This window comes from Penicillium argentinense (assembly GCF_028826775.1).
Source record: "Penicillium argentinense strain IBT 30761 chromosome Unknown utg000007l_segment0_segment0, whole genome shotgun sequence".
NCBI lineage: Eukaryota > Fungi > Ascomycota > Eurotiomycetes > Eurotiales > Aspergillaceae > Penicillium > Penicillium argentinense.
Genome location: NW_026622666.1, coordinates 1 through 14,120, shown reverse-complemented (window position 1 = coordinate 14,120; position 14,120 = coordinate 1). Strand labels below are relative to the sequence as shown.

The 14,120-nt window shown below is 27.2% G+C and overlaps 2 protein-coding genes across 2 annotated transcripts, besides 2 other annotated features; both read right to left on the bottom strand.

Annotated features, from left to right (window-relative positions):
* Positions 1-3,520: 3,520 nt before the first annotated feature.
* N7532_007605 (uncharacterized protein) lies at positions 3,521-3,826 on the bottom strand (the record flags this gene model as incomplete). The annotated part of the gene is made up of 2 exons (XM_056620097.1): positions 3,521-3,726; positions 3,751-3,826. The coding sequence occupies 2 exons, from the start codon at positions 3,824-3,826 to the stop codon at positions 3,521-3,523; spliced, it is 282 nt and encodes a 93-aa protein (XP_056473031.1).
* A 439-nt stretch (positions 3,827-4,265) lies between these two features.
* N7532_007604 (uncharacterized protein) lies at positions 4,266-4,507 on the bottom strand (the record flags this gene model as incomplete). Its single annotated transcript, XM_056620096.1, has 2 exons — positions 4,266-4,394; positions 4,439-4,507. 2 exons carry the CDS (start codon positions 4,505-4,507, stop codon positions 4,266-4,268), a joined length of 198 nt encoding a protein of 65 aa, XP_056473030.1.
* Positions 4,508-7,360: 2,853 nt separating this feature from the next.
* Positions 7,361-7,387: a sequence feature (Short protein (N7532_007603, KAJ5094877.1) was converted to a misc_feature.).
* Positions 7,388-7,465: 78 nt separating this feature from the next.
* Positions 7,466-7,486: a sequence feature (Short protein (N7532_007603, KAJ5094877.1) was converted to a misc_feature.).
* Positions 7,487-14,120: the final 6,634 nt, after the last annotated feature.

Here is a 14,120-nt window from a genome sequence, read left to right as displayed (position 1 = left end):
ATTAAATAATTATTTCCTGTTACAAGGATAATCATCATAAATGTGAATAAACTTAAATAACTAAAGAATCTTTGGTTGTGTGGGTCATGACTCATATAACTTATAGAATATAAATGTACTAAACTAGATACTATTAATACTGGTATTAACATTGATACTGTTAAAGAATCAAATCTAAAATTTCATAATACATATAATGACTCTACATCTACTCATCTTGCTACATTTATTGTTACAGGTATATTATTAAAACCTACTTCAAAAAATGCTATTATTGCTAAGAATGTAGTAGTTATTACTGAAGCACATGTTATAATATGAGCTCCGCTCACTCCAACCTTTCTACCAAAGAAACCTGATACTATAGAACCTAAAAGAGGTAAAATTATCAATGTTAAATACATTATTTATATTGTATTGATATACTTCCTCTTAATCTATAATAAGCTACTAAAATACCTAAACCTATAGCTGACTCTGCTCCCGCTATTGTTAGTATATATACTGCAAATGTTTGACCTAAAATATCATCGAAACTAAGAGAACTTATTAATATTAAAAATGTAACTGATAACAACATAATTTCAATTGAAATTAACATCAATATTATATTTTTTCTATTTAAAACAAATCCTGCTATTCCTATAAAAAATAATATAAGTGAAAAACTCATTGTTTTTTTTTTTTTTTATGTTTGATTTATCTATACTACAGTTTTTTAGTCCTTAAGATGAATCGAACATCTATCAAAATATTAACAGTATTCCGCTCTACCGTTGAGCTATAAGAACTTAAGGTATAAATACCTAATTTTGATATAAAAATATTTAAACTATTACTAGTTTTTATTATATTTAGATTGCTATAACAGCTACCTGTAAATGAATAATATTATATGTACCTAATGTATATTATAATATAAATATACACCTAACGTGTATAAGATTCGAACTTATATAATCATGTTCGTAGCATGATATTCTACCTTTAAATTAACACGATTTTTTTTTATAAAACAACAAATAAATAAAAATCCTAATATACATCTATATATTAATAAAAGTTGTAACCCTATTTTTGGGTTTTTTTTTATAACTATATATAAAATATATTTTAATAAATAATTTAAACTATAATTTATTACAATAAAGTTTATATTTATAATCATTTATTTGTTGTTTAAAGTTTTTAAGTTAATGTTTAAAATTAACCTTCCATTTGCTCTCTTAATCATAATAAGAAATCTCTTATTGAAACTGATTGGATAGCTATAGGCATAGAACTGTGAAGTATTCCACAAATTTCTGAACATTGTCCAAAGAATGTACCAGGACGATTTACGTATACAGAAGCTTGATTTAATCTACCTGGGTAAGCATCTGCTTTAATACCTAAAGAAGGACAAGCATAAGAATGTATAACATCAGCTGCAGATATAACAAATCTTGTGTGAGTTAATTCAGGTATGATAACTCTATTATCAACTTCTAACATTCTAAATTGACCTTCTTCTAAATCACTTTCAGGTACTATATATGAATCAAACTCTATAAACTCATCATCTTCATTAGTAAAATCTGGGTATTGGTAACTTCAATATCATTGATGACCTTCAGCATATACAACTAATGATGGATCCATTACTTCATCCATTAAATATAATAATTTGAATGATGGGAATGCTATTAATATTAATATAAATGCTGGTGATATTGTTCAGATTAACTCTATTAAAGTTCCGTGGTTCATATATTTATGAGCAATAGGTGATTTATTTGCTATAAAATTTTTTATAATATTTACTATCATTCATGTAACAGTAAATAGTATAATAGCTAAATAAAACATAATATTATTGTGTAATTCTTCAATACCCTCCATTTGAGGTGAAGCACTGTCTTGGAAAAATAATCCTCAAGCTGTTGGTGCGTCCAACTGTATATTTAATATATTATAAATTAAATTCATAAAATTAATAATCTTTTTTTGTTTGTTTGTTTTTCTTATTTAATAATTTAAAGTTATTAATTTTTGTATGTACACTTATACTATTTGATATTTTAGTTTTATATGTTAAAATTTAACATATACTAGTTATATGTTAAATTAAATCCTTCTCAAGATTTAGTTTTTACATCGTAACTTTGTCTACTTTCTATTTTTAAGGCATTTTTTCCTAATTCAAATGCAAAACCTAATGTTAACACTAAACAAAAAATTAATGCTATTATTAAACCATATATACCATTAGTGTATGCACTTACTACATATGGGTAAACTAATAAAATTTCTAAATCGAATAGTAAAAATAGTAGGGCAAATACAAAGAAAGAAATACCAAATTGTGTTCTATTTTGACCTAAAAAAGAATGAAATCCACATTCAAATGCACTATCTTTTTCCAAATAAGCATTACTTGGTGAGAATATCAAATTAACTAATAACAATACTATACCTAATATTGGAATTAAAAATAAAAAAAAAGTTGTTGCTGTCATATATTAATAAATAAATAATAAAATATCTAAATAATCTTTCTTTTTAATTTAAATTTTTATAAATTAACTTTTTTTTATCTATGTAATTATTGTGAAACAATACAGAGAGTATTAAAATATATAACTATTAAGCTACATATAATAACAAGAAAGCCATCATTAAAGCAAATAACCCTGTTGCTTCTGCAAAGGCAAAACCTAAAATTGCGTAAGAAAACAATTGTCCTCTTAATGATGGATTTCTTGCAACACCTAGTATTAGTGCTCCAAATACAACACCTATACCTACTCCTGCTCCTATTAAACCTGTTGTGGCCATACCTGTACCTATTATTTTTGCTGCTTGTAACATATATTAAAATAAATATAAAAATAAATTTAATTTCTAAAAGAAAATGGTTTTAGCGTAATTGTATAACAACACCTATATTGTGTATACCTATATTATGTATACTACTTGATATAGTATTACGTAGAGTACTATATTGTGTAATATAAATGTAGTATTTAAATATATTCTTTTAATGTAAACACATTAGTATACATTAAAATATCCTTTTAATATATATATTAGTATATATATAAGGAACTTATTGAAATAAAATTAATTAGTTTTAAGATTGTAATGGTAAACTAGCAAACGCGTGAGGTTTTGGTGGACTAGTTAAACATCATTCTAATGAACTATTATTTCTTGTGAAGTTAACTTGGAATGTATCACTAAATAACTGAGGAGTTAATCAAGGATATCTTGATACAGCTTTACCTTCAGTTAATTGTTTGTAAATAATAGTTAAGAAATATCATGTAGCTACAACACTAATAATAGAACCTATACTACTAATTAAGTTTCATCCATAGAAAGCATCAGGGTAATCACTAATTCTTCTAGGCATACCTTGTAAACCTAAGAAGTGTTGTGGGAAGAATGTTAAATTAACACCAACAAATAAAATTCAGAAATGAACTTTAGCTGCAAAATGATCATATGATAAACCTAATATTTTAGGTATTCAGAAGTATCAACCACTAAATAATGCAAATACAGCACCCATAGATAAAACATAGTGGAAGTGAGCAACAACATAGTAAGTATCGTGGAAAGCTACATCAAGTGAAGCATTAGCTAAAACAACTCCACTTAATCCACCAATTGTGAATAACACAACGAATCCTAATGCAAATAACATTGGAGGTGTTAAATGTAAAGATCCACCATAACATGTAGCTAATCAACTGAATATTTTAATACCTGTAGGTACTGCAATAATTAAAGTAGCAGCTGTGAAATAAGCTCTAGTATCAACATCTAATCCAACTGTATACATGTGGTGACTTCAAACTATGAAACCTAACACACCAATTGATAACATAGCATAAACCATACCTAAGTATCCAAAAACGTTTTTTCCTGATGCTGCTGATATAACAGTACTAATTATACCAAAACCTGGAATAATTAAAATATAAACTTCAGGGTGTCCGAAGAATCAGAATAAGTGTTGGAATAATATTGGATCACCACCACCTGCTACTTCAAAGAATGAAGTATTAAAGTTTCTATCAGTTAAAATCATAGTAATACCTCCAGCTAACACTGGTAATGATAATAATAATAACACTGCTGTTATTATTACTGCTCATCCAAATAACGCTAATTTATGTAAACGTATACCTGGACTTCTCATATTTAATATTGTTGTTATGAAGTTCATTGCTCCTAACATACTACTTATACCACTTAAGTGTAAACCAAATATTGCTAAATCAACACTTGGCCCACTGTGAGATTGTATACCTGATAATGGAGGATATAATGTTCAACCTGTTCCTGCTCCATTCTCTATTGTTGCTGAGAATATAAATAAGAATAAACTTGGTACTAATAATCAGAAACTAATATTATTTAATCTTGGGAATGCCATATCAGGACCCCCTACTAGTAATGGTAATAAGAAATTACCAAAACCACCTATTAAAGCTGGCATAACCATGAAGAAAATCATCATTATAGCGTGAGCTGTTATTATACTATTATATAATTGATTATCTGATATATATTGAACACCTGGTCCTGATAACTCTAATCTTATTAATACAGAAAATGCTGTTCCTATTAATCCTGAAAATAATGCGAACATTAAATATAAAGTACCAATATCTTTTGCATTAGAAGATAAAAATCATCTTTCTTGTCATTCTGTAGGTTGTTTAAATGTAAAGACATTTCCTTGTATTTGTTCTACTTCTCCTAAATTAACTGTTGAAGTTGAGAAACCTCTACCTTGCCTATAAATTTCACTATTAGACCTTTCGTACAAAGGTTAATAACTTTATTTTTTTCATTTATATGTTATTGGTTTATTCTAAAATTATTAAACCTTTATACAACTTTCTGTAAATATACTAAATTTATTTATTTTTTATGTATGTAATAATACATATGTATATTTAATATATTGAACTTTTTTTATTTTTATTAATTTATAAAACATAAAATTATTTTATATAATATTAAACACATATCCATTAACGTAGGGTAATGTTGTTTTTAAGGGAGGATACCTAGACTCGAACTAGGATATACTATGCCACATACAGCTGTTCTACCATTGAACTATACCCACCTAATCTATATATATTAATGTTATATAAATATATATATTTTTTGTTTATAGAAGAATTATAAGCTTTTATATCATCAAGACGGTTAAAAAATCTAACCTCCATAAATTCTAACATAACTGCATATAATTTTCTGGACAGTATTTATATTCTTCTAAACTATTTTTTTACTAACTGTCGTCTTATAATTTATTTTTTATTTATAATAATTTTAACCATAATATACAATATTATGCTTATGTATATACTTTATATATATATACATTACATTATTGTGTAAGTAAAGCCAAGAGAGAAATTCGAATTCTCATTCTTAATTCATGAAATTATTGTTCTACCGGTTGAACTATCTTGGCTAAAATTGTTAGATCTAAATCTAATAATATATATTATGTTGGGGCGACTCGAACACCCAATAGTAAATACCAAAAATTTATGACTTACCGATTAGTCGACAACATAAATTATGGGTAACAAGACTTGAACTTGTAAAGTATAAAACTATTCCGTCCTAAGCGGAACCTGGTTACCAATTTCAGCATACCCATGAAAGCATAAATTGCTCGAGATAAGATTTGAACTTACAACCTAATCAGCTTCAATGATTCGCTCTACCAATTGAGCTTCTCAAGCTAATAATCAAATAAATATAATATTTATTTGATTATATTTAATTAAACACTAATTAAATTTAGTATTATTGGAGTTATCAGGACTCGATCCTGAAATAACGATATGCAAAATCGTCGTTTTACCAGTTAAACTATAACCCCTTTATTTGTTATAAATAATTATAAATAATTATTATTATAAAATATAAAACATTAATAATATATTTTATTATATATACCCGAGAAACGATTCGAACGTTTACGGCTTGCGCCACTTAAGCTTAAATTAAGACTGTCTACCAATTCCAGCACTCGGATTAAATAAGACTAAAATGACTTGAACATTTACTCAAACCATCATGAGTGGTTCGCTTTACCGATTAAGCTATAGTCTTTGGTAGCGGACTTAGGAGTTGCACCTAAATTTTATGGGCATGAGCCATATATGTTACTATTACATTAATCCGCTTTAAGAGATAGGTGACTTGAACACCTGACCTTTCGCGTGTAAAGCGACAGCTCTACCAACTGAGCTAATCTCTTTAAAAGATTAATACATATAAATATATATAAATATTAAACCTATATTAATCCAAGGGGGATTTGAACCCCCGCACTAACAGTGAAAATGTTATGTCTTAACCATACTTGACCATTGGATCTATTTTTTACAACAATAAATAAATCATATTACTCTACTACTGCAAAGTACTATATTGCATACAATATATAAATATATATATATTGATTATTGTTGTTAACCTATTACTAATAAACATAAAAAGATTGGTTATCTTTATGTATAAATGTTTAATAATAACAGATAAATATTAAATTTAGCCTAATGCAAGTATCGCACTCACTTCTACCGATTACAAAACGGTTGCATTACTTTTATGCTAAAAAGGCCAATAAATAAAACGATATGAGCTATAGCTAGTATCATTATAATAATTAGTACTTTATATCTAAAAATGTTTTCATTCTTACAACTAAAGCCTATAAATTGTTATATATAAATATATAACAACTATACTCGTAGTGTTCTACTACGTTTAAAAGTATCATAAAGTTTGCTTCGCGTTTAGATGCTTTCAACACTTATCTTTAACTGATGTAGCTTTCCTGCCATGCCTATGGGATCAAAATACTTCAGTACAAGCATTCGATATATAAATATAAAATTTATATATACCATAAACAACAGGTAAACCAGAGATCAATATACCCAACTCCTTTCGTACGAAGGGGCTATCTTTAATTTACTTTAAATTCCTCTAGAAGATAGAAACCATACTGTCTCACGACGTATTAAACCCAGCTCATGTAGCTCTTTAATCGACGAACAGTCGAACCCTTCATGATTTCTGCATGCATGAGGATGAGCTAAGCCGACATCGAGGTGCCAAACCGCGCACTCAATTTGTACTCTCTTGCGCAAATTAGCCTGTTCAATTTATGTTATCATAAAAGATTCAGCCATTAGCTGAATAAGCGTATAAATATACACCTATTTACTTTTATTTCCATTTTTCTCAAAACGGTTCAGACTATTTCATCATCTTTATTAACTAATTTTAGGATGGGATAATTGATATTAAATTTTAGTTTTACATTAAGTACCACTTACTCAACCTTTAACTCCAAAAGCTCCTACACGAGAAGTAGAGTTAATTACAGTACGTTGTAAATTAGACTTAAAATTACCTCTTAAAAGAGGTGTAGGATAACCTTGATCTGAAGAATAAGCATTTTCTAAATTTCCTTTATATTTAGTTCTACGTTTAGATCTTGAAGCAGAAAAACGTCTAGTTAATCTACCAGCAGCTTCTAATCTAACACCTGATACTCTTTTATATTTTATATCATTTAATATAATTTTTTTCAGATATTTTGTATTTGTTTTATCTTGCTGCACTAAATCATTTATTGAACTATTAGTATCAAAACTATTAATTGTGAAAAATTGTTTTGTTTTTTCTACTAATTTAATATTTTTCAATTTTACTTTTCTTATTAATACTTTAAGGTATCTTAATACATTTCTTTTTTTCTTTAATTTTAATTCTAATGGTTGTGAGTAAATACTACTATTAAAATAAAAATATTTTAAATTAATAATATTAAACTCAACGTTTTTATTATATATCTTTCTTATTAAATTAATTAAACCTTGTAAATATGAATTTTCAAATTTAGCTTTATTGATATAAAGTATTTGTTTATAAAGCATATAATATCTTAGTCTTTTTAAACTTTTTTTATAAATCTTTTATAGTATATATTTTCTACTGAATGTATCATTGAATTATATTTTGGTAAAACATTTGATAAAACAGCACTTTTTACTTTTTGTTGATTTAATATATTTAATCCTACCTGTCTAATTAATTTTAATTTTTTTGTAAATTTAGATTTTTTAAACAATTTAGTATATCTATTTTTTAGTTTTAGTAGATAATTAAGCTTTTGTTTATTATATACATATAAAGTTATATTAACTTTATCATTTGTATGCTTAAATTCACCATCACTAATAAATATTCTATTAGTTGATATTTTTCTAAATCTACGACGTAATCTTTCTTTTCTTAAAAGTGATTCTAATTCTAAATGATATGAATTAAAATAACCTTTTATCAATTTCATTACAAATCTACTTTTAATTGGTATTAAACTTATAGCATTTTTTTTATAAGAATAAATACTACTTTTTCAATTACTTACAGCAGGAACTAAATCTTTATCATATTTAACTTCAGGTGCATTATTTAATGATTTTTTCTTATATGTATTATTTAATTTTGATTTTATAATATTTAACATATTTTATGTATTTAAATATATTAATACAATTAATTTTATTAACTGTATAATATTTAAGCTTGATTACCAAGTCTATTACATTATTATTTAATAATAATAATAATTATACAATGAAATAAATGAGGTATTATATATAAATATAAACCTCTATTAGTTAATAAAGATGTTGGGCATTAAAAAAGGATTATTGTTAGCTATACTCACCTTTTAGTCGTTGAACGTCCTTATTTAAATTTACCACAATGATAAATTAATGCTTTAAATAAGTTTCGCTTCAAATACACTTAATTAATATAAGTTGTCTTTGAAATTTACCCAATATATTACCAATATTTTAAAATATTGGAGGACTCACAGTTATAAATCCCTAGCGTAACTTTTTCTATAATCCAAGACCTTTCCTTAATGCATCTTGTGATCATATGCCCCGCTTACGCGACTGATAGACTCGTAGGTCAAACAGTAAAGCAAGATTAAGCCATTAAACTTTTAAAGTATAAATAAACATCATATTTAAATTGACAAATACAACTTAAACATAACAAAAAACTTTTAAATATTAAAGTTTAAAATACATCTATTCACCACATAGTTAAAATCTTACTTAAAATAAAAATAAATGTAGAATTTAATCGAATAATAACTGTATAATTATAATAATAATTATTACAAATTAAAATATATGTATGTAAACATACAAGTTTACAATATGAACTTTGGATATACCCAGGTACTTTTTGTGGGATCTGTGCCCCGCATAAACTGCCTCCCAATCATCAAGAGAATAAATTAGGATTCGAATAAAGGTGTTTCATTGTTATCTTTCAACTACCTTATACACTATAAATCATCCTAAACGTCCACTCTTGTAATTAGTAACAGTAAAGCTGCATAGGGTCTTCTCGTCTATCTAGAGGTAAACAGTATCTGCACTGCTATTCCAATTTCACTGAGACAATCATCGAGACAGCTGTTGCATCGTTAAGTCATTCATGCAGGACCGCATTTAACGGCCAAGGTATTTCGCTACCTTAGGACCCTCATAGGTAAGGCCGCCATTAATCGGGGTGTCCTTCAAAACCTTAGTTAATAACCAAGGAAAATCCGTTACCCAGCCGACATTGGGCAGACATCACACTCAATACTTTGATTTTTTATCTTTGCAGAGTGCTGTGTTTTTATTAAACAGTCGTACAACATTATTTCATGATTCCTCTTATCATTAGTTTAATTATATCATCATAACTTAGTTATGTGTTAAACTAATAATAATGGCCCTCCTTATTCCGAAGGTACAGAGTCAATTTGCCGAGTTCCTTAATGATTGTTCACTCAAACGCCTTTGTATTCTCTACTTGCTTACTTGTGTTAGTTTCTAGGTACGGTGTAGTATTACTATAAGTTTTAATAAACTATTTTGTAAAAAATATTTTCCTGAACCTTTATTACTTGTTAAAGGTTTTATTATTTTACATGTAAATACTATTCATCATCAAAATTACCTTTTGATTAATATTTTTAGACACCGGTTTCAATTAAAAGCCATAAGCTTAAGGCGAGGCTATAAGCCTTTTTCGTTACTCATGTCAGCATTCTCTCTTGGAAATTACGTAGATATGAACTTATTTCAGATCTAAAGCATAAGGTAAAACTCTAACAATTAAATTTAGAGGTAAAATACTTTCACTCAAAGAACGGTCCTACCTATTTCTAGGGTACATCTGAATCTTTATTGCTTAGCAATATAATATTACTAAACAATAACCTTATGTCATTTTTAATTTATATTTAGAATAAATATAAATTTTTGTTTTTTTTCCAATGTTCCGCTACCCCACATATATTATGTGTACAAGGTTTCGGTATATTATTTTAGATCCGTTAAATTTTCGGCGTTTTCTCCTAAAAATTTAATCAGTGCTCTGTTACGAGGTCTTCAAAAAATGGCCGCTTCTAAGCCTATTTCCTGATTGTTTTAAAAAAAAACATCCTTAATTTCACTTAACAATAATTTTGGAACCTTAACTCTTGTTCTGGGCTGTTTCCCTTTAGACATACAACCTTATCGCACTATGTCCGATTATTTAATATCCATCTTTGCCCTTCCGAGTGCAAATACTCTCCGGTAAAGTCGCTACAACCCCCCGATGTTGACAAATACCTTTGGTATTGTCCGAGATCACAGTTCTGTACCTGCTAAGATGTTAATTAAATTACCTACTTACATAGGTTTCGCGGAAAACCAGCTATACTAGTCAGTTTTGTCTTTCACTAACTTACCACAATTCTTCGGATATCTTTACAACGATAACCCGTTCGGGCTTTTATAACCCTGATCATGGTAAGATCACTAGCCTTCGGGTCTAATCCTAGATACTTATTCATTTTTTCATAATTGGTTTATCTAAGCAAAAATTATTTTTTTTTAGTACTTGATCAGTAACTAAGCATAAATAACCTTTGCTTGCATCTAAAATTAACTTGCTGACCCATTATGCAAAAGGTACGCTCTTATTTTTTATTTAAAATTTTACTCGAGCTGCTTATAAAACTACTATTTCAGCTTTTTCCCTCACGGTACTTCTACTCTATCGCTTATATATTTTCTTTAGCCTTAGAGGAAGGTTCCCCTTTATTCAAACAGATTTTTTTCCATTTTACTTTTTAAGCAAATATTATTTACTTAATCATAGGCTTTTGCTATTAAGAAGACACCTAACAGCAATCTCTTTTGATTTCTTTTCCTAAAGTTACTAAGATATTTCAATTCACTTTGTCTGATTATAAGATTTCTCTTTGATCTCTAGTTAATGTCTAGATTAATCTTGAAATATATAGCTTACCATCCATAATAGTTTCTTTATATACTTACCTTGATTTATCAAGATATATATGATACATATCACCTATATTGTAGGATATTTATTTATTTTTATAAATATATCAGGTTATTATGATTCGAACATAAACAATCTCCAACCCAAATGAAGCGACCAACCACCGGACACTAACCTGTATTTTATATTTATTTTTTATTAAAATTATCCCCTTTTTTATAGGTATCAGAGAGTATATGATTCGAACATATGAAAGTTTTTACCTTTAACTAGACTCAAGCTAGCCGCCTTAAACCACTCAGCCAACTCTCTTTTTTTTTTATTTGATTTGATTCTTCAGTGACTCGAACACTGAACATATCCTTATCAAGAATACACTTTACCGGTTAAGTTAAAGAACCAATATAATATAATATAATATATACCCAAGAGCACTTAGATTTGAACTAAGAAATATAAGGTTGAAGCTTACAGTTTTGCCGATTAAACTATGCTCTTCGGAAAAGAGATGAATCGAACATCTACGTGTTAAAACACAATATTTAGCAAATATCTTACCCTACCAATAGCAACTTTTCCTTTTATTTTTTTTTTTTATTATATTAGTTTCTTACAACTTAAATACGAGTTAGGCCGGCTTCGATCCGGCATCTATTTTCTCGACAAGAAAACCCTTTACCAATTAAGTTACTAACCCTAACATATTCCTATACGGCTAGTCGAATTCGAATCGACACACTTTACTTGGAAGGTAAACAGTCTACCATTAACTTATAGCCATAATAATATTAACTTAACTAATTATGACTAGCTGAATTCGAATCAGCACATCTTATATGGTAAATAAGCAGTCTACCATTAACTTATAGTCATTAATTAATATTAATTTATTTTTTTTTTATTATTTACATCTTTTTTTTATATAATAAAATTACGTGTATTTAGTCCCTTAAGACTTATGGGATTTGAACCCATATTATAATGATTAAAAGTCACATGTTTTACCATTAAACTAAAGTCTCCAATGATTTTTATCATTTAACTATGTCTAGCATAATTAAATTAATTAAAAAAAAAAATATATCATTTATATATTTTCTAATAACCTCAGTAATATACAGAAATATATAAAAATAATCATACTACATCAACAAAGTGTCAGTATAATATACCTGATTCGTAACCTAAGTGATGATGATCTGTTAAATGGTATGCTGCTAAACGTCATAATCCTACAGCTAAGAATGCTGTTCCTATAATAACGTGTAAACCGTGGAAACCTGTTCCAAAGTAAAAACATGATCCATAAACACTATCAGATATAGTGAAAGAAGATACTGAATACTCAATACCTTGGAATACTGTAAATACTATAGCTAATAATATAGTAATAACTGTTCCATATAAAGCTCCTTTTCTATTACCTTGTATTAATGAATGGTGTGCATATGTAATTGTTACACCTGAAGATAATAATATTATTGTATTCAATAATGGTAACTCAAAAGGATTTACTGCTTGTATACCTAATGGTGGTCATTGTGCTCCTAATTCTACACTAGGTGATATTGCACTGTGGAAGAATGCTCAGAAAATAGCTAAGAAAAAGAAAACTTCAGAAATAATGAATAAACCTACTCCTAAATTTAATCCTTTTTGTACAGCATTAGTATGATTACCTAAATATGTTCCTTCTGATATAACATCTCTAAATCATAAACCCATTACGTACATTACATTAAACACAGCAACAGGCACTAAATATTCGAATCCTTGGAATCCGTGCATAAATAAAACTGTAGCTGTTGTTAATATAAATAATGACACACTAGTAAATAATGGTCATGGTGATGGAGACACTAAATGAAAAGGATGATTTTGAAAATTACTTTTTGATCTATATATCATTTTTTTTATAAAAGTGTAAAGCTTTAAATTAGATTACTTTAATCTTATAGTTATTATTATAGCTCCAACCATACCTGTTAATAATATCATAGAACTTACTATTAATCATATAGCATAATTAGTATACATTACATTACCTATACCTGTAATGTGTGTTGCTTCTATTAATGCATTATCTCAACCTTTACTACTAGCGTAACCTATTTGTTGAGTTATATTAGATAAATCAAAATTATCGTTATCTAATATAATACTATTATTTTGATATGAGTTTGATAATTTACTAAAGATAGTAAATTCTGTTAGGTTTGTAGGTAATGCGTGTTGTACTATACTAACAAATAAAGCACCAACAATACCTGCTAAAGGTAGATCTTTAAATGTATTATCATACATTTCAGATGTTCTAATATTAATTAACATTAATATAAACAAGAATAAAATAGATACAGCACCTACATAAACTAAAATATAAGATAACCCTAAAAAATTGTATCCTACTAATATTAATAAACTAGCTACATTAACAAATAAAGCTATTAAAAATAATACAGATACAATAGGGTTTGTTGTAAGAATAGTAGAAGCTCCAAAGAATAAAGATAATATATAAATAATATCTGGTATTCCTGCACTAAATCCATTAGTAATATTATCATTTAATAAAAACAAATTATTCATATTATAAAATATATAATCTATCATTACATTATACTATAAATAAAATATCAAGATAGGATTAGAAAAACAAATCTAATTAGGAAGAAAAGGAATCGAACCTTCGATGGCCTATAGCCATTGAGTTTACAGCTCAA